Source organism: Rhodnius prolixus, unplaced genomic scaffold (genome assembly GCF_049639745.1).
Source record: "Rhodnius prolixus isolate KJV_2025 unplaced genomic scaffold, Rpr scaffold_10, whole genome shotgun sequence".
Classification (NCBI taxonomy): domain Eukaryota; kingdom Metazoa; phylum Arthropoda; class Insecta; order Hemiptera; family Reduviidae; genus Rhodnius; species Rhodnius prolixus.
In genome coordinates, this window is record NW_027411615.1 from 5,999,296 (window position 1) to 6,025,042 (window position 25,747).

The 25,747-nt window shown below is 31.7% G+C and overlaps 1 protein-coding gene across 8 annotated transcripts in view; it reads left to right on the forward strand.

Moving 5' to 3' along the window:
- Window positions 1-25,747, forward strand: part of LOC141457348 (dynein axonemal heavy chain 2-like) — a 72,493-nt gene that overhangs the window by 7,152 nt on the left and 39,594 nt on the right. For all 8 annotated transcript variants that reach the window (XR_012460321.1, XR_012460320.1, XR_012460318.1 and 5 more), the window contains 31 exons: window positions 634-800; window positions 1,079-1,244; window positions 1,847-1,983; window positions 2,749-2,925; window positions 3,802-3,967; window positions 4,901-5,047; window positions 5,910-6,124; window positions 6,852-7,009; window positions 7,146-7,291; window positions 8,133-8,278; window positions 8,843-8,936; window positions 9,035-9,202; window positions 10,760-10,955; window positions 12,714-12,861; window positions 13,193-13,393; window positions 13,537-13,664; window positions 13,748-13,866; window positions 15,301-15,415; window positions 16,445-16,581; window positions 17,407-17,687; window positions 18,238-18,355; window positions 18,820-18,971; window positions 19,981-20,092; window positions 20,832-20,970; window positions 21,657-21,868; window positions 22,188-22,296; window positions 22,371-22,498; window positions 23,920-24,000; window positions 24,112-24,241; window positions 25,213-25,375; window positions 25,468-25,646. Coding sequence is in view for 3 of the 8 variants with exons in the window: in XM_074134214.1 (XP_073990315.1) it covers window positions 634-800; window positions 1,079-1,244; window positions 1,847-1,983; window positions 2,749-2,925; window positions 3,802-3,967; window positions 4,901-5,047; window positions 5,910-6,124; window positions 6,852-7,009; window positions 7,146-7,291; window positions 8,133-8,278; window positions 8,843-8,936; window positions 9,035-9,202; window positions 10,760-10,955; window positions 12,714-12,861; window positions 13,193-13,393; window positions 13,537-13,664; window positions 13,748-13,866; window positions 15,301-15,415; window positions 16,445-16,581; window positions 17,407-17,687; window positions 18,238-18,355; window positions 18,820-18,971; window positions 19,981-20,092; window positions 20,832-20,970; window positions 21,657-21,868; window positions 22,188-22,296; window positions 22,371-22,498; window positions 23,920-24,000; window positions 24,112-24,241; window positions 25,213-25,375; window positions 25,468-25,646 (4,735 nt within the window). In the remaining 5 variants the exon portion in view is untranslated. The remainder of the gene's footprint in view (window positions 1-633; window positions 801-1,078; window positions 1,245-1,846; window positions 1,984-2,748; window positions 2,926-3,801; window positions 3,968-4,900; window positions 5,048-5,909; window positions 6,125-6,851; window positions 7,010-7,145; window positions 7,292-8,132; window positions 8,279-8,842; window positions 8,937-9,034; window positions 9,203-10,759; window positions 10,956-12,713; window positions 12,862-13,192; window positions 13,394-13,536; window positions 13,665-13,747; window positions 13,867-15,300; window positions 15,416-16,444; window positions 16,582-17,406; window positions 17,688-18,237; window positions 18,356-18,819; window positions 18,972-19,980; window positions 20,093-20,831; window positions 20,971-21,656; window positions 21,869-22,187; window positions 22,297-22,370; window positions 22,499-23,919; window positions 24,001-24,111; window positions 24,242-25,212; window positions 25,376-25,467; window positions 25,647-25,747) is intronic.

Genomic DNA, 25,747 nt, shown 5'->3' on the forward strand with positions numbered 1-25,747 from the left:
AATGCATTTTCGTCTACAGTTGATACTGAAACTAAAATACCATTTCTATTTTTTGACTTCGTTCGGATTCGTGGTTTCAGTTTGTTATCACAATGAACTATTATCTACTTAGCGCATTCATCCTTCTTTAGTATTATTAAAACTGTTATTTAGTCCTATTATTTTTTCTTTTTTTAACGTACATGTTTATACTTACTTTCAATTCGGTGTGTGTCATCCCATTGGCTTTATATAAATTAAAATTATGTAGTTCATTCTTTTTGGTGACTGATTCATAGTTTCAATAGGATGAAAAAATTAATGCCATTTCAGTCGAGTAAAATTTATTTTTGTATATTTTATCTGAGTGTGACACTCAGTCCATGAACAGACAAGACAGAAGACACACCAACCCTGAAATGTAAAAGTATTACTTTCTAAACTAGCCCTGAAGATGACCTAGTCCCTAAAGTCGAAAGCTCGGCAAAATAAATTTTACTCGACTGAAATGGCATTTATTTTTTCAACCTATTAAAATTATGTATAAAATTTGTTTAATTGGGCAATGAAACTTCATTATATAATTTTAAGGACATAGTAAAATATTAACAATGTATTATATTTTTTTCTTAATTTTGTAATTATAATTTTCAGAAGGCCATAACGATAACCAAGAGTAATGTTGAATATTTCCAAGTATTGAAAGAACCTTTTAAAGCTCTATATGCAGTTACTGAAATTTCAGACATCATACTCATCATACCCAGATTATTGTTTGCAATTAGATATATTTGGATCAAATCGCCGCATTATAACAATGAGTATGTTGAGTACTATGACCTTAAATTTATACTGCTTATTTTAGTTTGTATACTTAATAATTTCGTCATTTTAGAACTAATAACTATTTAAGAGATCACTTCAAAGGCCAATTTTACAATTTAGGGATGCAAAAAAAGTGTTCTCTGAAGAATATTATCTGTCGTACTTATAAATAAGCCACACAGTCGCTAGATAGCAAAAATTAACCCCTCTTATGCCTCATAGATTGTTTATTAAAGAAATTTCAGATTTATTTTTTATTATTATTTTTCCTCAGGTTACATTTGACCAGATTGTGTTGTTGTACGAGCAATGGTATCGCTGATTTTCTGAAGAACTTTATTAATGTAAGTTCTATAATTAAAAAAAGACCACAAACTGGCATAAAAGTTTTACAACAAGTCTGCCAAACTTGTAATGAATATAAACAATTATATAAAAAGGTAAGTTAATTTTTCCAGTTGTACAATTATTATTTAATTCGCAGCAAAATAAATTCAATAATCTTAACTACTCAGTGATGAAACAAAATTCACCCAGTCTTCCAATTGTCTTGGGAACAGTTTAAAATACTTCATTCATAATGCGAAAGCGAATCACTCAAAAAGAAAGAATCAATGGAATTGAAGATAGAAAAAAGTACAATTTCGAGGGTTATTGTTTTTTTAAAAAAAAGGAGGTAATGATACTTTAATGCAGGAAATGGAATTAATGGAAGAAATTGATTAGATGAAGAACCAATCAGACGCAGCTCAAGGAATCAATGCCAGCCATGATTTCTTTCTGAATCATCATAGTTTTATTCTGATTATAATCAAAAGAATAATAATTATTACTTCTGTTAGTGAGCAGATTGTAAACTGGTCTGAATTGTGGTCTTTGGGAACTCGCCTTCAGGAAATCTCTATTGTGTCTCTTAGGTTTCATTTGATTTGGTTTTCGACCCACTCCTTAAGCACATTTACTTGTTATAATGGAGTTTATTATCAATGCACAATGAAACTAACTTCTTGATATTTTCTTTAATTCTCATTTATTTTTGCAGGTAGTATCTATACATAACAGCTGTCACGAGAAACAATGGCCAGATATAACTGATCAAATATTTGAAAATATCGATAAATTGTGTGAACGTTGCAGCGATTTCATAGAAGTGTGTAATAGTATGATAACTTTTGGAAGGTAAAGTGTTAATTAATTTTTTATGGACAATCGTTCGAAAGTAAAATGAAACATTCAATTACAAGTATGGGCGCGCTCAGAATTTTTCGAGGATCTGTTATGTAACTAGAGTAAATGCATTATAAACATTTAAACATTGTAATTATGTTACAACACTTACACTTTTCCTAATACGATTATTTCTTATAAATTTATACATAATAAATTGAATCGACATAATTTAGGTAAACTCATTAATTTATAATTGGCAATAATAAGTAAGAAATTCTTGTAAGTTAAGACAGTTTTAAGGCAGAAGAAGGGTGAGAGTCGTGGATATAAAGTGAGTAAACTAGCCAACTAGCTCTTTCATACAGAGTTGCGATAATCATTTGTGTGGCTGAAATTACAAGAAAATAGTAAACCAAATTCGTGTCTCATTTTCTCAGATAGTTCTGTTCGATTTCAAGAACTTCAAAGTTAAAGGATAGAGTAACAAGGAGAATTAAACAAGGTCTTCCTTGCTTGAATGGCCAGGCATTCGGAATAAATAGGAAATAAGATAGCAGATCGTGACCGAAGGAAGTTCTGACAGTGCTCTTGCAGAACCTGAACTCTTTTAAAGCATAGCAAAATGCTTTGCATTAAAGGGAGTACACTACTCTCTAATTTAATTTTAATTCTAGAATTATCATTTACTTTTTGTTTCATTTTTGAAAATAGATTTTAAACTTTTTCTTATCTGCTGTTATACTTTTGGTTAATTCAACTTTATGTGCATTTTAGAATAGACGAAGATTCGAATATACCTAAACCACAATTTTCTTGGGCCCGCTGTTTTGAGTTAGAGACTTACGTTGATAGAATTGAACGTCAGTATGGAGGATATTTAGAAGATGTAGTGATATGTCAAGATTTAATATTAGATTTGAAATCTGAAGAATGGAAACATTGTTTTGAAAGGTAAAACTAATGAAAAAGTTCAGTTAAAAAAAAAAATCTGAAAAGAACGAATTTTCGAAAAAAGATCATAGTGTCAATTATGGTAATATAACACGGAGATCCCGAGTTCGCATCCAGCTGCTGGCCCTTAAATTTTCTCTTCCAAGGAGCTTCTTATAGCTCACTGTCTGTACAGTGTTTGAATACGAAATATGTTATTTTTTTTCAAACAGGTCATGGTGTTTGTGTTTGTATTGTTCCCTGTAACACAAAAACGAAAAACACGAAATTTTGTATTTTGCTTAGGAGGTACCACCAGAGGATGGATACCTTTGGTCAAACCAGTAAATTGGAAGTTTTACTTTCTTGGGTACATTTTTCATTTTTTTAGATTTTCTTCAAATAGCAGCTACGATTTTCTTTATTCTTAACATTTATCACAAATACCTATTTCTATAGATTTTCCGTGGACAGTTTTCTTGACTAATGTGGCACCTTTAAGAGAGATTGGTTGCGCATTCCTCTAAAGTGCCTTTCAGAGTACATAATGACTAATTAACTTTTACATAAAATTGATTAAACCTGTAATCAAAATTCCAATTTTACGAAAATCGGGTGATCGTAGAGATGAAAAAGATTTTTTATATTTTAGCCACTCATAATACATATTAAAGTAAATATGTATAATATTGAATAATTTTTTTGCGTCAAATTGTAAGTTTAAAAAAAAATTTAATTAATTTAACTTCTGAAAGAGAAAAATGTCTTTTGAGTGTTCACATTGCATTTTTTTACGAAATGTTTATGCTTTAGTTTTTTAAAAGAACATAATATATCTAAAGCTAATAATATATCTTGAAAGAAAAATAACTAATTGGGCAATAAAATTATTTATAGATTTAAAAATGGATTGCTGGAAATAGATGCATCTGTAGAAGATTTAATGGTAAGTGCATTCTCAACAATTGGTAATGTAGAAGAAGGATTGGAAATAATGCAGAGTTTAGTTAAATGCTCGCAGCGTGTCCGTTTGTCTCCATTATTTGAGAAATTTACTATGCACGTAAGTTTTATTTGATTTCATTTGTGTAATGTACTATAGAATTTAGAAGCTGATCTATTCGTTCGGCACTTCTTTAGTCAACTCGTTGAATCATTTTTTAGACATTGTAAAAAATTTCTTATCCCACCACTGTAATAAAAAAACCTGTCGCTCAAACATTGAAAAAAGTATAGTTTTATTTTATTTTTGGACGTAACGGATTATAGGAAAAGAGTTTGGACTAAATAGGCCTAAATATAAGAGGAAGTTGGGCTTTTAAAAATGGACTTTCAAAAGCAATTTCAGAGAAACTAGTAAAGCTTTTTTTCAGTCTTAGGGATGGTCACTCGAGCTCAAGAAAGTACATCCCTTGCTACGTTGTTTTCTCCTATTAAATAATTTTATGTGCGTTCACACTGAAGTATTTTATTGCTACCGGCGTTGATAATGTACGACACATGAATTTTATAGGGCACTCAAGCATGCTTGAGTTGTGTAAAGTTGAACAGGTTGGGAGATGGGCGTTCAGATTATGTCCGCCTTTTGTTCCTTCCACATTTCTCTATTTCATAATTTCTTAGTAAAAATATATGGTTATTGAAATCCTAATAAGTACTGTGTCGCAGCACTCTGCTTTAAGCGTTATTAAACTCTATCGAATTCAAGGATAAAATAAATAACACTGCCGGGCTTATTAATGAAGTGTGTAAAGTAGGTGAAAGTGATCATGATGAAATATGTAATAGAATTTATGATGAATCCTCCCCTCCAACTTTCTGCTATTTTTTAAAATAAATAATTCAATGAAGGCGCTAAAGGCCTTACCTATTTCAGGTTCCTTAGTGCAATAGCCGGGGTCATTCTGGTTTTTGTGCGAGTCTGATGCGTCGGACGTACTAAGTGCGCGCAGCCTTTGATGGATAATAAATATTATATTAGAATGTTTTATTATAGCTGTACGAACTATTGCTTCATGAATCTTCTGATGCAAAGAAAGATGCTCTTGTTGAGAAGACTTTTACTTACTCACAGCAACCTCGTTATGCAGGCAGAGCACTCACGGCTCTTAATAAGCAAGCAAGATTAATCATGATCCTATCGGTAATTAGTCATTTAAATATATACTAATATCTTTTTAGCTTTGACTTACTGAGAATTTGAATAAACATAATTTTCATATCTATATATATATTTTGGCATGAATTGACTTCTAAAACGTCCTCTTCTTAATCCCTCAAACATGAGAGGTGGACATCCTAAGGACTTACAAGGCCGCCCTTGACCCCTCTTTATTGCTGGCTAGAGGGTCGTTAAGTTTGTTTCGCAGGGGAATCCATGATTCGGACAGAGTCAACAAATTTGGTAAAGGCATTTTTCAGAGTACCACATTGAATACACTCTAGTTCATAAAAGCCTTTAACACGAAAAAACAACCCTAGACTAGAATCAAGGGGGCAAGTATAGATTTAAGTTCGTGGGTTCATAGGGACCCCTATAACTATTACATGATGAAACACTCGGCCCATAACGAATTCGCTCGAAACTTGTCCAGCAAGAGAATACCTGTCGAGGGCAATAGCTTAGTAATAATAGCATGATGAAGGTACTCTATCGCAAGCTGGAATAGAAGCATAGTTTTGGCCGTCCTAAAAGCGCGTGGTCCAAAGTTTCTCACGACCAGCGCAGATCAACAATCAGCTGATTGTATTGCGTGCGGCAAGATAGAAAGAACAGCATTCTATTAATCTTGCCCTCTATGCAAATTATTTGACTCGCTCGTACGGAGACGAGTTAGCAAAGTACGGGCTGCTGACCGGGAAGATACTCTGTCTGATGGAAGGAAGTTGTGAAAGTGGCATTACCTACCTCTAGTGACAGACGTGTGTGTGCCTTGCTCCGTAATAGGACAACGTCACTAAAGTCGAGGAAAAGTATGAATTCATTTTTTTATTTTCTGTTGTAGTTATTGAAAAATTCTACATGGCTGCCTTATTGCGTAATTGAAGATGATGTTCATAAGAGATGCAAGCTAATAATTAAATATTTAAACCAAATTATTGATAGACATTACAATAAATGGTTGTCCTTATTGCCAAATAATTTGGACAAATATTGTGCAAGACCTCTGTTGAAAGTCTCAAAAAATAGTAATGACATGATTGCTCTCAATGTAAGCAGGTAACTAAACCCTTAACTATGTTTAAACTCTGTTCATAATGAAAAATTATGAACAAAATTTGCCAAATTCTAAAGTAAATGAACATGATTTCCTCTAACTACAATTCTGAGGCTTTCTTCAATTTCATGCTTTTACTGAACTTTGGTTGGTTTCATTATTCTAATAAAAAACCTTGAGGGAAAACATGACTTTGCAGAACCCTTTACCCAAAATCAATTTTCACGCGAAGAATGTCCTCAAAACAAGCGTTAACAGTTCAAATAGATTTTAATTTATTGACAAACCTGTCCCAACAGTAGTTATGAGTAGTTGGTCAATTGGTCTCTTTAGATCTTTTGGTCCCCATTGAGATTATCGAGGTTTTCTGCATTCTGGTAAAGGGTTAACCCGCATTACATTTATGTAATCATATCTCTCTTATAATCTTAAATGTTCATTATATAATGTATTCTAATGTTACAGTGGAACCATGCGAGATGATGTATGTAGGTTTTTATTATCATATGTTAATGATAATTATGAGGAATTCCCGATTTCCATTTTCCCTCAGAAACTTCTAGAATCATTTAAAATAAACTTCTTGTATCTTTTACAATGGTTGAAAATTCAAAATCTTAGATGTTAAAAAAAACAAGCTAACGAGGACAGGATGAAAATCTCAGATGTTTTCCAACATTTTAGATCAAATTGCATATTCAACAATAATTCTGTAATTTTGTTTTTCAGAATACTTATGAATACAATTCAGGAAGCAGAATATTGGTTGTGGTTGAAGAAACCTCTTCCAGATAGCGTAAATGCGATCTTTGCCTTTTCCGACAATTTTTATCGCATTTTTTCTTCTGCTCAGATATTGATATTGTATCACAATAGGTTAATGGCTGGTAGGTAATATGAATAAATCAAATTGTTTTATCAAATGTGCATAATATTTAGTAAATAATATGAAAATTTTAATGATTTTTTTAATTGTATTTAATTACGTAAGTGCAGAAAGTAATTGAACAAATTTAATTGCAGAATTAACTTGTTCAGAAAAATTGTTATTTGATGGATACATAACAAAATTAAAAGCACATTTATCTCAAGGTTTAATGTCAAATTGTGATTGGTCCGGCGAAAAGTCATTAATATTCATAAAAGAATCAATAGCACTTCTTGAATCTGTAAGATTTTTCAGTTGAAGTATTTTTAATTTAGTTTCTCTGAAAAAACAGTTGCTTTTAGTACATGCCATTGTATAGGCGCTCTAGATGACCTGTTAAAAATAAACTCTTTCATTCATAACAGGCTGAATTATAAAAAAGGAAATTTTTTGGGTAGTGTTTCCATAAATTTTTAGAGGACAGTGGAGTTGCTACCCACCTTTAGGAGGAACTTAAATTGATGTTTTCCAGAGAAATATTTCAAAACATACATATTTATTTATTTATTGAATGGAATGGATATCTGTGGTGTATTTACAAAATTGAAAGAACTCTTGGAATCAAATTCGGAAAACTACTAAATATTGAAAAATAGTTAGATCTTCTAGTGGCTGATAATGATTAAAACCTAACCTTATAATGGGCCGGCCGCACCGGTAGCATCTAAATGGAGTTAAATTAATTCCGCATTTTTATTTTTTAGTTACGTCGTACTCACAGAGCTATTTGTAAAACCTCTTTAGCGAATGCAAAACGCGTATTTCTGATTAAAACTCAAGTAATAAAATCTTCTCTAAAGAAATACTTCCTTTTAAGAGGGCGTTATGTGAAAATAACATGGCTTCATACATCCTAAAGCTCTTTAAATAAATATTTTATCAAAATAAAGGACAAGAAAATTTTTCAATTTGATATTTTATGGACTCCTCACATCAGAAAATGCATTATACTTGTTTGGTTTCACAAACTTCCCCACCCAAGAATTATATCCGTAATTTATGTTTATTTGTTATTGAAAATTAAAATCCTTTAACGAAATATTGATCTAAACAAGTTTATTACATAGCATAAATTAAATCAGTTTCAGGATGTCATTAAATATTATAAATACAAAACATTCCTTATTTTTAAATTGATCATATATTCAGCGTTCAGATCGTTTGTTGCGCTTCCAGATGATTTTGTATTCACTATAGAACATTTTCAGTTAAGAATGAAGCATTGCAGGTAAGCAATTTTTTAAACTGAAGTAGAATAGAATATCTGTTTGTAAATAAAAAAGATCATATTTATAAAAAATTAGGTTATTGTAAACTTATTAGAGAGAAATCACTTCAGCTGGTCTACATTGTGCTAAAATGGTGGTCGTAATTGTTGATGCTGTTAAAATAAAAAGGCATCTGTGAGATTCTGATGATCTCAAATAGTACAATTAATAGTTAGCAAGCGCATCTTGTAGTGAATATTGGCTATTTACATTCTTTCAGAAAGTAACTGGTTCATTTACCCAGGTTCCCAAATTAACTCGAACAATGACTTCCGCTCGAATTGGTTTAAGAGTAATGCTTGTTTTTACGGACAATGCACCTGCTTAAAATTATTGAAACGTTATATGTCTGTTGACCCCATATAAACTTTTATTAGGTGTGATGTACTGGAATGAAGATTATTCTGATTATTATTATTATTTAAAAGATTCTATTATTCTAAAGATTATTATTACTGGAATATTACTTTAAATAATTTGTCTTGTATTGGACTTCTTATTAATATTAATAATTTTCGTTTTAGATCTATAATCAAGAAGCGACTAAATTCATGTCGCTTACAAATTGTTGAACATTTGCAGTTTATAAAGAAATTATTAGACAAAAACATTCAAGATGTAAGTTTTTCCTTTTTAAATGGCTATATACAGTTTAAAATTTACTGTATTATTGAATTAAAGATTGCTAGAAATTGAGTCTATCATTCTATTTTTAGGCTAAACCATACTGGGGAGTGTTTATCTATAACATTGATCAGTTATTTAAAGATGCAATGTGCACATGTGCTGCTAAATCTTTAGAAAGACTTTTACAATTTTTACAAGGGAGCATGTACTCAAGAACTGGTTTCATTACCATTCAAATCATTCAAAGAGAAAAGAGGGTAAAATTCTACTTTTTTAATTTAAATATTTTACTTTTTGAGCTAACATGTTAATAAGACCGCTTAACTTGTGATATATCTAAGATTATTTATTTTTGTGTTTAAAATCTGTTAATTCGTTATTAGTTCTGTAGCGCACTGCGTATCAAACTACACAGTTAAGCAGTCTACTTGTCTTCAATAATATAGATTGAAAATCTATTTCGTATTATAGCCGGCTTGTATTATCTGCCATTCCGCAACTATCCCAACACTAATGTTTTTTGCTACATCAAAATACAGTTTTGGCCAACACATTTTCCTATATTAGATTAAAATGGTGGATCAAAATCTTCTATTCTTATTGAAACTAGTTGCAGTCTAAATCAATAGTAGTCTTTGTCGACTACTGAGGTTCTCAAATTAGCATCAGTCTTCTTCTGTGGTAATGATGGAGCGATATTTACTTCTGATTCCCGGGCAGTGATGTTAGCCTTAGGGGCGGGCGCTTTAATCACCAAATATAAAAATTTTTTTGGAAACAGCAAAAGATGCGTAAGTGCAGTAGTTTGAAGAACTTCGAGAAATATTTGCCATATAAAAAATAATAATAATAAAACAGGGAGGAGATTAGCTATGAGGTTAGCATACTGGACTCCCACGCGGAGGTCCCGGGTTCGAATCCAGCAGCTGACCCTTAGATTTTCTCTTCCTAGGAGCTTCTTACAGCTCACTGTCCGGTGATGGACAGTGTTGTCTGTAACGAGAGAACACTGTCCGGAGGCCGGCAGTGCACTGGAAAAAGCTCCGGGCGCTAATAACCTCAGCTGTTGATGCGCCAAAAAAAAAAAATAATAATAATAATAATAATAATAAAACCGATTCGTTCAGGCAGCAACGTCTTTTGATGCTAATCAGATATTTCATTTGCAGGCATTGTGTACCCTCTTCTATCTGCAGAGGAGTGGTCATAATTTCATAGTGGTATGACAAGCATCTTCGTTATCCTGTGATATTCGTCGCTTGAATCCAAAATAATCTTGTAAGACTAATCTAAGCAGCTCATGAAACCGCATGCAAAATGTTACATTTATGCTAAAAAACGCACGATATTTCCACTAATGAGGAAACTCTTTGAAAAGGACCCCGTAAATACTCTTTTCGAGGTTTAGATTAAGCGTCACTCATCTGTTACTATTCATTCATCTGTTACTTTTTATATGAGCTTCTATTTCTCAATGCGGCAACAGTATACTACTAACTGTAACTGCTAAGTCAACTATGAAGCAACCTATGAACGGTTGTGAAGTCTAAAATCAGCTCTTAGAATAATTTCGGAAGTTTTGACGCTCGTTCGATATTTTTCTGCTCTTACATTGTTGACAGCATCAGGCAATAAAATCCCCATCTTTTACAAATAGTGTTTTGGTATCCTCAAAAGCTCCCTACTTTATCCACATTTATCGAAAGAAACAAAATGGGAAAGCCTTTTCTTTAAAAAAAATGAAAGATGCCCCTGTAGAGTAATTCATAATTTTCGTCAAACTCTTTATCTTATTAAATTTGCATAAATTTCAGATAGAATTTAGACCAAGTATGCTGTACTTATTAAAGGTCATCAAAGATGTTTTTTACAAAATGGTTGGCGTAATAAAAGAATTTCCACGTTTCTTGGAGGTATTTGAATTAAAATGTGCCAAAAAGCTGTTTCCATACGCCACAGAAGTTTTGATAGATCAAAAATGTGAAAAGTTTAATTCATGCATAGAAGTTGGTATGCTAAATAATTTGGTATCTATTTTGTTATAAACCGTTTTTCCTGCTAATTTTGAAACAAGAGAGGTTAAATTTAGAATTCGGAAATATAATAGTGAAGAGCTTCTTCTTTTTTCTTTTTTTTTCCTCCATATAAAAGCAGAATTAAATAAAATGAATGAAAAAAAACTCGAACAAATACACATACAAACTCATAATAAACAAACTGAATTTAAACACTGGAAATTTAAAACACAAAGTTTCACATCCTTTAAACTAGAATAGTTCTACCCCTTAGCGAGAAGTTGATAGTTATTACTTCACGGACTTTAACGCCCCAGTAGCTATTCAAGCTACCTCACACTACACATATGGCCTAAAATTAACATCAATCTTCATCTAATTAGTAAAACTCTTTGTGTATGCACTCTCCTATTGTGGAATACTCAATTGCATAAACTAGGCTTCCCTTGACGGCGAAGTTTACAAGTATAAAATATTTTAAATCAGTCTAAACAAATCAGTTATATTTTAATCAGGAAGCCAAACAGTATTGACCTAAACAGGTTCATGCTGTGTTTTACAAGTTGTTTACATTTTATATACTTCCACTTAACTATCTCATAAAAACAACTTTATGTTTTGTCTTGAACACTCCATTCATAACCAACCAACGAATCAAAAAGCAATTTCGCATAAACTAGATACGCACATATTTTAGTAAGTCTGGCTAGAAAATTTTCCTAGAAGTTTAAAACGCTATTGTCTAAGGGGAGCTCTTTTCAAAGAAAATAAATTTTGAAAAAGCCTCCCTAAGGATTTGAGCCAGGCTTCAAGCGTTTGAGCTCTAAATGAATTAGTTAGCAAGTAGTAAAAAATACAACTAAGCGTAATCAAAAAAATACAATTTTTCCCAATTACAATTTCTATTAAAGAATACCTTTATTTACGAATCTTCATTCATCATTTTAAAAGCATATATTTGAATATAATTTAGTAGCTAGGCCGAAGCGGATTTTTCTTTCTTCAAAGTTTCGCAAAGTCACTTCGATGTTAACATCCCAAATTTCCGTGGTCAAAAAAATCATTAAATTAATAAGAGGTAATTTAGATTGGATGAAAAAATAGAAATACTTTTTTCCCCAAGCAACGCACTAAACGACGTTTATGGTGCTTACTCTTGGAGGTCCAAGTAGGAAAAACTTCTCCTTTCCTAATGGAATGAATTTTCCACGATGATATTCTTGTAACATCAATACCTCTGGTCTCAATCCGCAAACATGTCGCACAGCAAACTTGCACAATCTCCCCATCAATTGTGTAATCCCACTCGAAGGATGTATTATCAATATTTTCTATTTGTAAAAAAGGCTCAACACCATATTGGGTTTGCTAGGAGGATCAGCTTGTTAAAGGCCGAGATTCTCGATTAGAGGTTTTCTATTTGCCTTGTCTAGCGGAGGATAGTGGGATGGATTTGTATCTTGCACATTTGCCCTGAATAACTAATATGTTCCGCCCAAAAGCTCCAAAGGTTAGAGTATCCCGGAATAGCCGCTCATGCATTGTATTCCTAGATCGTGGAATCGACCGAGAGATCTCTTTTCCCTCAAATCGGCCTATTTAGGATCTAAGCTCCTGCTGAAAGGCTAAATTCTAATTAAAATAAGCAACAATAAAGATTTTTCAAAGGACTTGACAAAAAATAAAAAGCATTTATTAAGCCTAACGATTAACGATTAAGGAACCAATTCTAATATGTATTTTTTTCTTGTAGAACTAATAAAAATTGTACAGGGATTGCAGACTTATTCGAAATTGTGGTTAAAATACAGAGATTTATGGGAAGTGGACAGGAATGTGTTCTTAACAAAATTTGCTAAACACAATCCAATTTTGAAAGATTATTCTGAGGAAATAAAAAAGTAAACATTGTTATTCTGTATTGTTTATTGTTTTTGGCGACGAATTCATTAATGCAGTTGGAAGAAAGAATAACGCAACTTACAGTCATGATTTTTTATATTGCCAAACTTTCGACCTAGGAACTAGGTACATGGACATTATAACACAATCATAACTATATTGTAGAATATGTTCCATAGCCCTGAAGATGACCTAGTCCCTAGGATTAATGCTCGGCAAAATAAAACATCATGACTGAAATTAGTGTTATTCTTTTCTTCCTATTATTATTCTGTTTTAGTTTTAATGCTGTTAATTATCGAAATCAATTAACTGTATAAATGGCTTTAGATATGTTAACTTGAGTAAAGAAATTGCTGCCATTTCTGACACAGCAAGAGTACATTGGGTAAATATTGATTCTACTGAGTTAAAGAAACAACTAATCCAAAAATGTATTGTGTGGCATAATGAAATAAAAACTAATTTGGCCACCAAAGCTGCGTTAAAAATTGAACACATACACAAATACTGTTATCTACATTCTAGAAGGTAAAATAATTACATAATTTAAATTGTTATTTGCTTTCAACAGGGAAGAAAGCACAATCAAATACAATAAATCTTTCAAAAATTTAAAAAAAAAGTGATTAAATATATATAATAGGAGACAAATTTGTTTATTAAATTTTAAGGATGCACATTATTCCTAAAAATGTGGGAGATGTTCGAGAATTAAAGCAGTATTTCATACTGTTGCGCAGTGAAAACACTAAGAAAGATAAAGTATTTGCAGAAATTGCAGAAATGATGGATTTCCTTGGTAATTTCTTATATTATGGCATTTTTTTTATTATGATAATTTAATATTTCCATTTTTGACATTATTTGAGGCATTCTTCTCAGATTGGTATGAGTTTTCTTTCCCCTCAAGTATGCTAGAACGAGCAGATTTATTAGAACCTCTTTGGGAAAAATTTATTAAGGAAGCTGAGCTCGGAGAACAAATGGTTTTGAGAGCAAATGTGAGTACCAAACGTTTTTTAATTTAAAACTCAGCTTTGGTAGAGGAACATCTTGCTGAAACTTAATACTTTTATATGTATCGTATAATGAAAACCAGAGGTCACTCAGGTCTTGTAATAACCAGAGAGCGACCGAAGCCTTGATCAATGCACTACCGGTCTCAGGATAGTGTTTTTCGTTACTGGCTGTCCATCACCTAACAATAATCTGTGAGAAGCTCCTATGGTTATCATGAATTACTATTACAACAGGATTCTAAATTCAATTTTTACGAAAGATGTGTGATATCTGTGTTCGATGTTTCTGATCAACCTAATCAAAAAATGTCAAAGATATTAACCCTTATCTTCACATTCAAATTGGTATTGGAATGGTCCAAAATACTGATCTTTTGTGGTGCATTTTGGCTTTAACCCTGTAGTATGCGTTCCGTGAAGAGGCTTGGCTGATGGTTGACAAAACTAGGCTACATTCCTCTTCTTTGCTCCCAAAGATTACTATTAGTGCTGCGTTCGGTACATGTGTGATAAGCTTCCAGATTCTCGGCAAACCAATGTCCATCAAGGAACGTAGTGAGAGAGATGTTAAACGTCTTACTTGACTCTAAAGTTTAAGCAGACATTTTATGCTGAATTCTTTTTTATACACTCTTTTATAGGTTCAAATATCTGGCATTGCTAGACTGTTTAATTTTTAGTATTTTGCCGTAACTTCTATTTACTCGTGACGTATGTCGCAAATCATGATCAACACTTCCCGATTGATTAGATTGATCAATCAGGTTGTTGCCGATTCGTTCAGGTTGCTGTTGAATTTTAGGATTTTAGCTGCGCTCATGTTCCAGGCTCACTGGGGCTTAGGGAAGCCTAGTAGCCTTGCCCTCCCTACAGTGCTTACTCTTGATAATAGCTAGGAGGAAACTAAAATTGTTTTAGCAAATGATTGGCGTATGTGTGTTTGTCTATTGTTTATGAGCACAAAATAACTTCGAAAAAACGCAGTTTTCCAATTTTTAATATAATATTTAAATAATAGTCAATTTACTTTCATGAATAAGCAATAATAATGTTCATAAAATGTATTTAATAAACAATTGACTTACTTTCTTGGCTGTGTGTTAGAATTTAAGGTGCAGAAATACAGGCAAAACTAAAATTATAGCGTCAAATTTAACCAACTAAATTTCCAAATAAGTACGGGAATTAAATACTACAGAACAAAAATAACTTAGAAACAGAAATTATGGAAAACTAAACTGTTTAAATGAATAAACAAAACTTTGTATACCTTATTGCAGGCATCCTCTGTTGACTCCTCAGCTAATATCTAATTAAAATGTTCATTCTCCATACAGTGGTTTGGTTGAAGTCAGAAAAAATATGTGTTTCGTTTTTGTTTTTTTAATTTAATTTAAAAATGATAATTTTTTAAAGGAAAAATATGAAGTTATTGTAAAAGAAGTCGTCCAAAAATTCAATGATGAAGTAAAAATGTTGGCAGATTGTATAGACCAAGAAGGGCCTGTAACAATGGATTGGAACGATGATGGTACATAGCTTTACTATAAGCATTTATAACTAAAATTTGCATGTTTTTTTTTAATGTTTAATAACTCCTTCTGATATCATTATTGTACAAGTTCACTTGGACTTCACGATTTAGCCTGGAAGAATCCTTATTACTTAATAATTCCTTCAAAACAGTATTTGGGGAATCAAACGTTCAAATTTAGAACTTATGTTTTTTTCAAGTGCATTAATGTATAGATACTTCTTAACGTTTGCATTTAAGAATTAAGTAGCAGGAACAGAAAGTCCTGTGGAGGGAAAGTGTTAAGTGAACATTTTTCAGTCAACCAACCAGGCCCAGACCCATGATGCGATTCATCTATTCATTGGCCCGTAAAGAGGCCACCTTTTATGATATTGGTTGCCCTTCCATGTTCATGCAATAGGTTTAGTTGAAAACTTTTTCTGTTGCCTCTAACATGTGGTTCCCATCACCAATACAGCTGCTAAATACTGAGCACCCATTCTTTGATAACTGTTCGGGCAAGACATTTTGCAATGCCACCAACGTTAAGTTAAATGATGGCTTAAACAAATCGAACAATACGACTGTTTGAGTTCTTGCCAGTTTAAGAAAATGTCAGGTTAAAAAAAAAATATATACTTACTTTTTATATTATTGGTATAATTTTCATTTTGTTAGTGGAAATTTATGCAGAGAAAATAAGAGATTTAAGTAATAGTGAGTAAAAACCTGTGACGCATTTGCAGAAAATCACTCTTTGCTCACCTCCTCGCAAAGGCTCTGCCCACAACTACGCACAGACCAGTAGCCAATCGGGGTTGCTTTTTTTTCTTAATTTCTATTATAACGATGAATTTAATTATTTTTGTAAATATTGTTTCTAATTTTGCTTTTGTTAGATATTATGGAAATGATTCAAAATTGTTATTCTTTACCATTGATTTTTATAATCCTGGTTATTACAGGAAAACAAAGTATAACAATTTTATTTTTCATTTTTTTTGTTTTATATTTAATTTTGAATAATAATTTCCTTATCTGTAGATGCTCACGAAAAGATAGATAAATTGCGAAAGAAATTCATAGACGTGCTAATAGAAGAAAAAAAAATATTCCAAGAACTGTCTATAGAAGACCGCTTTTCAGTTGCTAATTCTCATGATTTCTTATGCGGTGAAAAGGTACAAATATAATTGATTATTGATAACTTTTTCCCTTACATAAATCAAACTAATTTTCTGATTACTTAGGCAATTGGTTTAAATAAGCTGATTGAGCTCATTAATTATTAGAGTGATCGCAGCTTTATTACAGATCGTTTAGAAATAGAAAAAAAATGAGTTTTATTCTAGAAACATTTTTAGGCGACATCGAACATAGCATTCCATTTGGTGTGTGAAAATAAATTAGTTCAAATACCTCATAAAAGAAAAATAAGTGGCTAGGTATTCGAAAGGATATTCTGTTCGTACATCAACGATTTTATTTAAATCTTTTTTTTAAATGTAATTGTCGCAAGTATTCTAGGAAGCCTTGGTTCTAAACAAACAGAAGCTGATTTTTCTCGCATTTCTGGTTTTTATTTATTTTCTAAATTTGTAGGACACTAGTATTCAATTATTTCTCTTGAACTACTTTTATAAATCTTTGTCAGAATTTAGCCAAACTTCAATTAATTCAATGTCCACTTAACTTTTAGAATAACCGTTAAATTTGATTCTTTGAACCGAAGAATGGTTTCGACCTAAACGATGCGCGATTTTTCGTCATTAAATCGATTTTATCACGGTGGAAGTTCAGAGCTGTTCTTTATATAAAATATTGTACACTAGACGAAGATGAATTATTTTATTGAGCAAAACATACAAAAACAAAAATTTAATTAGTTTTTCAACATGACCTTTGTACCCTAAATGTCGTCTTTAATTGTTATAATTTTTCCCTAAAATGAAATAATGATTGATATGTTAAATGAATGAATGATAAAAATTAACGATGTGTTACAGTTCCTAATGAAGTTGGAAAAAGTTTGGGATATAAAAAGAAAATGGGAAGAACATTATGAGCGATATATGAACATGCACATCTACGATTTAAATGATGAAGAAGTAAAAATTACAATAACTGAAATGTATTACAATCTTTTGGACTCGAATCATTGGGGAATTGTAGAGGTTTTACTTAAAGCAATGGATGCAGTAAGAAAACTTCTACCATTGATCCATATTATGAAGGATCCTGCATTAAAACCAAGACATTGGGAAGAGATTCACTCTAAAGTTTCAAAGTAAGTTGATATCATACTTTATTTTTATTTACTGATTAAGCGAATGGGGGACTGCAAAATATATATATCTGGAACTTCGTTTTTCAACAGAAATAAATTTTCATTAAACAATTTTTTCATTAAAACGTCTATTTCCTGTGTAAACTTAGTATTTACTTAAGAATCCTCTCCTTAGTATTAAAAGAAAGTACTTTTTGATAGTTAAGCGATGACAAATTTTCTACAATACATCAATTAGAAAATAATATGAAAAATTTACTTATGATTAACAGTAATTTACTAGATTTTAAAGTCTTTTTCTTACTGGGCATATTTTTTTAGTGCACCTTGTGCTTGGTTCATCCAAATTATTTTTCAGTTTTATTTTTTATCAACCGGGTAAATATTTTTTTCTATAATAGATTATGGGCAACGCCCTAAGGTACAGAAGACCAGTCAGTATCCCTGTATGAGAGCTTGAGTTTAAAGATTAGGCTGGAAACAGCGGACAAATGAAAATATTTATCCTCTTACTGAGTGAAGTCTCTTATTTTTCTTGTTAATTTTTCAGAGAATTTGATGAGACAAGTGAAGATTTTAAAGTTTATTTAGTAAATGAGCTTTATGATTATTTCGCTGAATTTAAAAAAGTTGTGGAAAAGGCCAGGAAAGAATTTATTTTGGAAAATGTAATTATGCATTTTTTATCTAACTATAGATATTATGTAATTATGTTTGTTACTTTTTAATATTTTTTAGACTTTATATAATTTTTAATTTTATTATTAGACTTACAGGGTCTCATAAATTATTTGAACTGAACGCTGCTCTCAGATTGTGAAATATACTCTTGCTAACTGCAATTCTTTGGAAATGATACGTACATTTAAAAGTAGTCGCTTTTGAATAATTGCAGAAAATATTTTAAACATTGAAATTTTATTTAAAAAATTATTTTTTACCAAACCTTTTCCCATACCCCTGCTTTTCTTACTTGCTGTGCGAAATCATAGCTACTAAAATCTGTGTTTAATATCATATATATATTATATTAAACACATATTTTGTTCTTGAGGTTCATAATTATTAGTATCTATGATTTCTCACAGCAAGTAAGGAAAAAGCACTGAGGTTTATATATATATATTTACAGAAAATTGCAGAAATTAAACAATTCTGGGGATGCAAAGATTTCGAAATGGAATACTCCAGTATTCTACAACTTTATAAAATCTGTTCGCTTGGTCGTATCCATGAGCAAATTGAACAACATAGAACTGAAATTCAAGTGATGAAAACATCGAGGTTCGCCTAGCTTTTTTTTTGGTATTTTATAGTATTATTAAGATATACAGAATTAACCAGAAATCACCTGGCGGCCCTGGACCAGGGTTCCAACAGTCTTACTAGCGTTACATAGGAATTTTCTTTCTAATAAAAGCAATCATATACACCTTAAATGAAGGTAAAAGAATAATCTTAATGCTACTTTCGTGGATTAGAAAAAATGGAAAAGATATTTAGTAACGTCGCACTTTGGGTGAGCGATTTAAGCAGAGACCATAGTAAATAGCAAGCAAGGGCAGTACCTAACTGAAAACAAGGTAGATCTGTTGTGAACCTTTTGGTGCCAGTTGAGACCACAAATGTACAGCACTCCCAGGTGATGAAATCACTCTGTTTTGGAAGAGAGGGGAGCAAAAAGTGCCTGTGCCAATATTCCCTTTTCTTTAATACTCTCCCAAAACATTCAGAAGAAGATCCAAATTAAAAGAAATAGGAAGAAGGTTTCATGGTTGAGAAATTCCTGCCAAAAACTCACGCTCATTCTTAGTGTTAACGCTATCATAAGTTACTCTTGATCTGCCTTGTCTGTACATTGCATAGTAGAAGTGCCACCTACCTCTAAATAATATTCCGGCACGTTAAAGCATTGCTATAATTTCAATTTTATATAAAATCATGCGTGCGCTCTTACAAATGTTATATCTTTAAGAAGATTACTTTAAAATAGGTTTGTTTCTTTAAAAAAAAATGAGAGTTTAGTGACTATGTGACAAATTATTAGTTTTATTTAAATAAAAAAAGTAGATTCTGGGATTAGTAGATCAGTTCATTAAGTTTTATAGTTCTTGTAAAAGATGGAGGGCATGTCAGTCAACAGAATGAGACAAAAAAAAAAAAAAAATCCAACCAATACAGAGAGAAGCTAAAACATTCGCTACAGCCTTGCTTCCTGCTTTCGTAAATGGGTAAAAAAATGAGTGAGGAGGTTATTGATAAAGTCATGTGATAACATTACATACGTTTGCAGTTTTATAAAACCTTACATTCAAGAAGTGCAATTTTGGAATGAAAATCTACTTTCCATGGATGCTCTTGTAAAATATTTGATTAAAATACAAAACTCATACATGAAATTTCAAGTACGTATTATTGTTTTATTTTACTCTGTTGATAAAAATTTTTTTTAAGAAAGGGTATAATTTAGCAAAGGTAAAATTCCTTCCTTTAAAAACCTGAAAAATTCTCGCGTTTAAGTATCTTGAAATATATTGTTAAATTAATTCATTTCGAAGGTTTAAATAATTTGAAGGTAATTTAAATAATTAGTTTCTACTTTTTTTATTCAATCAAGTTATCAAAAGTGACAAGTACGGCTAGGTTTTCGCTTCGAAGGAACCATCTACAGTTCTGGTGGACCTGGGCAATATGGTCTGTGACAAGTGAACATTGAACTTAGCCGACAGTAACCTGGAAATTCACCCGAGCGCCAACAAACACAGTTGACGCGAATGAAGTTGAAACAAAATTTAATACTTTTAAAGAATATATTACAGATGTTTCCGTTACCCGACCCACTCCACTGTGGGCTTTTATTTTCTGCCTTTTACAATGAACCAAATGTGTCGAGTGATATATTATTTGAAAATTCGGTTTCGCATTGAACCCACTAATTTATTACCACACTTTTGATAATGATCAAACTGGGGGCAGAGAGGAGTATTAGATACTAAAATTCGCTGTCTTAGTTATGTATATGTTTTATTTATAATGCTCTTTGTAACTGTTTTCATATTAATAATGCCCACTTCTTGAAATGCGGTACTAAATTCTCGATTGTTTTCAGTACCGTTGATAATTTTATAATATTCTTGTTTACAGACCTTTTTAACTGATGGAGATTTACGCAAACAGCTTTCTTTGGAATTTTATGTGTTTGAAAAGTTAAAGGAGAACTGGCGCAGTTTAACATTACGATTTTTTCACTGGAAAAATATATTCAAAATTGCTAATCTTCCAGGTACTTTTTTAAAAATAAAACTTTGAATTTTATAAAACATATACACAGTTGTTATCACAAAATTCAGAACTTCAGAATCAACATGTGTAAAAACCTCTGACAACTGATCATGCTTTTATTGCGTTATTAAAAACCATTACGCATTTTCGTGCAGTTTTTGACGATCAACCCTTACACAACTGCCCTACTGGACAGTTCAAATACATATTCCATTGCATTTTTTGGAAATGTGTACGTTGAATTATTTTATTTTCTCCAATGCGTAATCACATTGGCCTGTCAGCCTTTCTCAATTCTTCAGCCTGCTCAACTGGCAAACCAACCAGAACTTCGAGCTCACATCAACAACTAGATTGAAAGGAACATGCAGAAGAAATTGATTAAATTAATTAATTGATGTCTGCAGAATCACTAAAAGAGCACCAAATCAGCACTTTTATTATAGGATTTCAAAATATATCTGAAAAAATTTAAAATGAAGTGCTCTAATGAGTTAATAGGAAAGGTCAGAAATCAATTATTTAAAAATATTGATTTTGCTGGATTGTAATTTCTCTCATTGCGAAAATTCACTGCATTGACAAAAATCTCCTCCCATTAATAATTTTTGGTACCGGTCATAGATTTTGAATTCTAAAAAAATTTGTTTTATTATTATTTTTACAATGTAGTTTTCATCATTACAGAACTTATGGATAAAATCAATTTTATTAGTAAAGAAGTAGACCAACTTTATAAAACTTTGAGTCAATATCTGGATGAAATAAGATATAAATTTCCAAGATTTTTTTTTCAATCAAATCATGGATTATTTCAAACTCTATGTACGTCAGATCCTAAAGAAATTCATTACAATACTGTTTTCTGGAACATAGAAAAAATAGAAATGGTTACCGAGGTATGTAGATTAATGCCTTAATTCACCATGTACGAGATTGAACCCGGAGGAACTTATTAGCGTACAAGTGCTGCTAACTTTGTTTTTGTTTAATTATTGTTGCTGTTTAAAAGTATTGGTAGCATAAGCTTCAACAAAACGAATTTAATTTAAGGTTTGAAACAAAAGACATTGTTTTACTTTACTGTCGTAAAGTGAGTACTGCTTTAAACAAAATAATATATCAGCGTTATCATTCATTGTACATTACACAAAATGTGAAAGACACTTTTGGTAAATTATTTTGTAAAATGTATTTCTTCTTTGTTACAAATACAAGTGTGGTCGTCAGTATGGAAAAGCAATGATAAGCGAACAAAAGGAAGTTGTTAGATGGATCAAACCAATTGAATATCAAGGCGTTCTAACAGATTGGGCTAATGACATTGGTAATTTCATGGAACATAAAATTAGGATTATGATTACTATTTCTTATTTACAAAATGAATAATTAAAATTTTAGAAGATGCTATGCAATCGTCCTTAAGGGAATTACTCCGAGCAGCCACACTAGACCTACTTCGAAACATCACTAAGCGAGCAGAGTGGGCTGAAAAGCATTGTGGGCAATTATGTTTAACAGCGTCAAAGGTAATCATATTTTTCATTTCATAGTTTCTGTAATTTTTTTTTTTCGAGTACTTGGAATCATCTTGATGTAAAAGATAAGCTGGGATTTCTATGCCTGGATTCTTCCTTCTTAAATGCTTCTAAAGTTCATCTTCCGGTAATGTCTTAAGGGAAGCAATTCAGTCTGCAATAACTGAGAAGATGCCGTGTGCCAGTGAATTTAGATGTTGCGTTTAAAATAAAAGTGTAAAATTAGGTTGGAAAATGTAATTTTAGCTAACATCCGTCTAAAATTTCAATCGCCAAAAATATCTTTTAACAAAAGAGATTCAAGAAATATTTACTATTTTTAGCTTAAATTTATGCTCATTTGAGAAATTTCTCTACTTTTGAAAATTAGTAGCAAAATCAGAAAATAGCATTCACCTATTCCTCAGATGCTGACGAGCCTTATCCCATACTTTTAAAATATTTTAACAATTATTGTGGGTTTCCTGTGTACCTAAACTAATTGTGGAATTTAAATTTTCCGCGTCTTTCGATTTTTAAGTCCCCTTTGGATACACATTCTTACAGACTTATTTGTAAAAAATACATAGGAGAACTTAAACGTGTATTACCTATGACAATCTAATGCCTATGAGGTTAGCATACTGGACTCCCACGCGGAGGTCCCGGGTTCGAATCCAGCAGCTGACCCTTAGATTTTCTCTTCCTAGGAGCTTCTTACAGCTCACTGTCCGGTGATGGACAGTGTTGTCTGTAACGAGAGAACACTGTCCGGAGGCCGGCAGTGCACTGGAAAAAGCTCCGGGCGCTAATGACCTCAGCTGTTGATGCGCCAAAAAAAAAAAAAAAAAAAAAATCTAATGCCTCACTATTGCAGTCCTTACTTTACAAGGGTAAGAGAAAGTAAAAATATTGCTATGACTTACTTACATTTTTAATTTGCAATATTTTACATGATAAAAATAAAATGGTCCTTAATAAAGTGACAATTGAATCTTATTTAAAAAGCTTACCCTTAACCCTTTTTGGTTTTTGTTGACATATAATAAGTAGAAAATTAGTTTTGAAAAAAGCTAATTTCCCGTCAACATTTTGTATAGTCATTTCAGAATTCACTAAAAACTTTGCAAAGCAATAATCGTACCTCAGGAGACCTTTGCCAATACTAATACCTCTGTGCGATTTAGCATGTTGTTCTTATTGTTAATATCATCATTTTTCAATATCACACACAGATCAGAGTTTTTCACTTAGTAAAAGGCACATTTCAAGAACGGTAGTTACTTTTTTCCATGAAAGAATACAGGTTATGTCTCGAAAGTACCAGATACTGTAGTAATTGTCTTGTTTTTATTTAAGTTATTTGTATCGTTTTATGTTAAATATGTATGATTTGTTTGAAACAATGCGCGTTTTCTTTAAACTCATTTCAGATAGTGTGGACATCAGAATGTACGGAAATGCTCAAGACTGGTGATCCCAAAAAATTGCTAAAAGTACAATGGCGAAGTCAGGTATCTCAATATAATCAACAAATATTGGATTGTTTCTTGAATGGCAATTTTCGAAAGCGAAATTTTTAAACGATTTTTTGTCTAGTATTTTTCTGTTTTTATTTATTTTAGCTGGAATTAATAAAGAGCTACATAGCCTCAGTAAGACTTGATTTAAAGATGTCGGAAAGAATAAAAATTGTTCATCTTATTACTACTGAAATTCATAACCGAGATGTACTGGATCATTTGTTAAAATTCAGTAAGTTTTTTGACAAAATATATTTTACTTTTTTCGCCGCCGTAACTGACGTATTTGGTGTAAATGCAAAGAATTTGTTAAAAATCTCAATCATTATAAAAGATTTTCCGTCCACGACACCTAATTGGTAGTTGGACGTTAAGCCCCGCAGAAAAAATAGGCGATTACTTTACTTATAAAAGATTTGAGATTTTTTTTCTTCTTCACCAAGAGCAAAACTTAGTAAAGACTTGGTACGCAAACCCATTATTTACGCAAAACCAATTAATGAGCTCTAGAACTTTGTAAACTTCCTATAAGTGAGGATATCTATTTTATTTGGTATTCACTCGAACACTACCCGTTACTAACAGTGTTAGTAAAATTTTTTTATTTATCTACTTTTTTATCGAGCCAACAGGAAAGATTAACAGGTGGTAGCCAATAATATATTTAAGATACTTAATTCTTTTATTATAGAAAGAAACATAGAGGGTTATACTAACCAACTTTGTCTATTTGTGTTGATTCTGATAATTTGTGTTTAAAATTATTTAGTATTCTCGAAAAGTCTTGGAAAGAGTGCTAATTACGTCCAGTTTTCACGACATATCTTCCTGATAAGCGGATCTCAGAGGCGAGGTGTCTCACACTAAATGTGCGTATCTTGAAAGATTATACTAAGGACCATTCTCCATTCCATTGTGTCATCACAGAAACAGCAAACCATGGAATATGAAATTTTTTCCAGGCCCTTCTGATGTAGACTCCGATGTGTTTTCTGATTGTGAATGGTGCTTACGAATCTAGCGTCCATCGCTAAAAGGGAATCTTTTTCTGGATAATTCTTCATTCATTCTTCTCAATTAAATTCTTTACTATCACAGAATTTTTAGTGATAAAGTCTTAACAAAGTTGTTTTACTAATGTTCAATTGTATAAAACATAACTTGTAGATGCATGTTAAATTTAGATGTTGTTATGTTTTCCAGATTGCCTTCATTTAAATTCTTATGAATGGAGTAGTCAGTTGCGATTTTACGGAGAAAATGACATCCGAGAATGTATAATTCATCAAAATATGACCCATTATCCTTATGGTTATGAATATATAGGAAATTTAGAAAGAATAATAATTACACCATTGACTGAAAGGTATTACTTTGCAAAATCTAATGCTTCATACAAAAGCATCAATGGGACTCTATACATAATCTCAAGGATGTATTTAAATTTATTGTTTGCAGAGTGTTTTTAAGTGTGACTACAGCTTTACATTTGTGCAGAGGAAGTATCTGTACTGGGCCCACAGCTACGGGTAAAACACAAACTATTAAAGAACTTGCAAAAATATTTGCAACATTTTTTGTGGTTTATAACGGGCCTGAAACATTGAATAATAAAAGTTTGGCACGCATTTTATCAGGTAAATTATAATATTGAAATGTGAAAAAAGGGGCGTATTGTTTTTTTATTATTGTAATAAAGTAGACAATATGATAAATACAATAGAGAAGCCCGTACCTG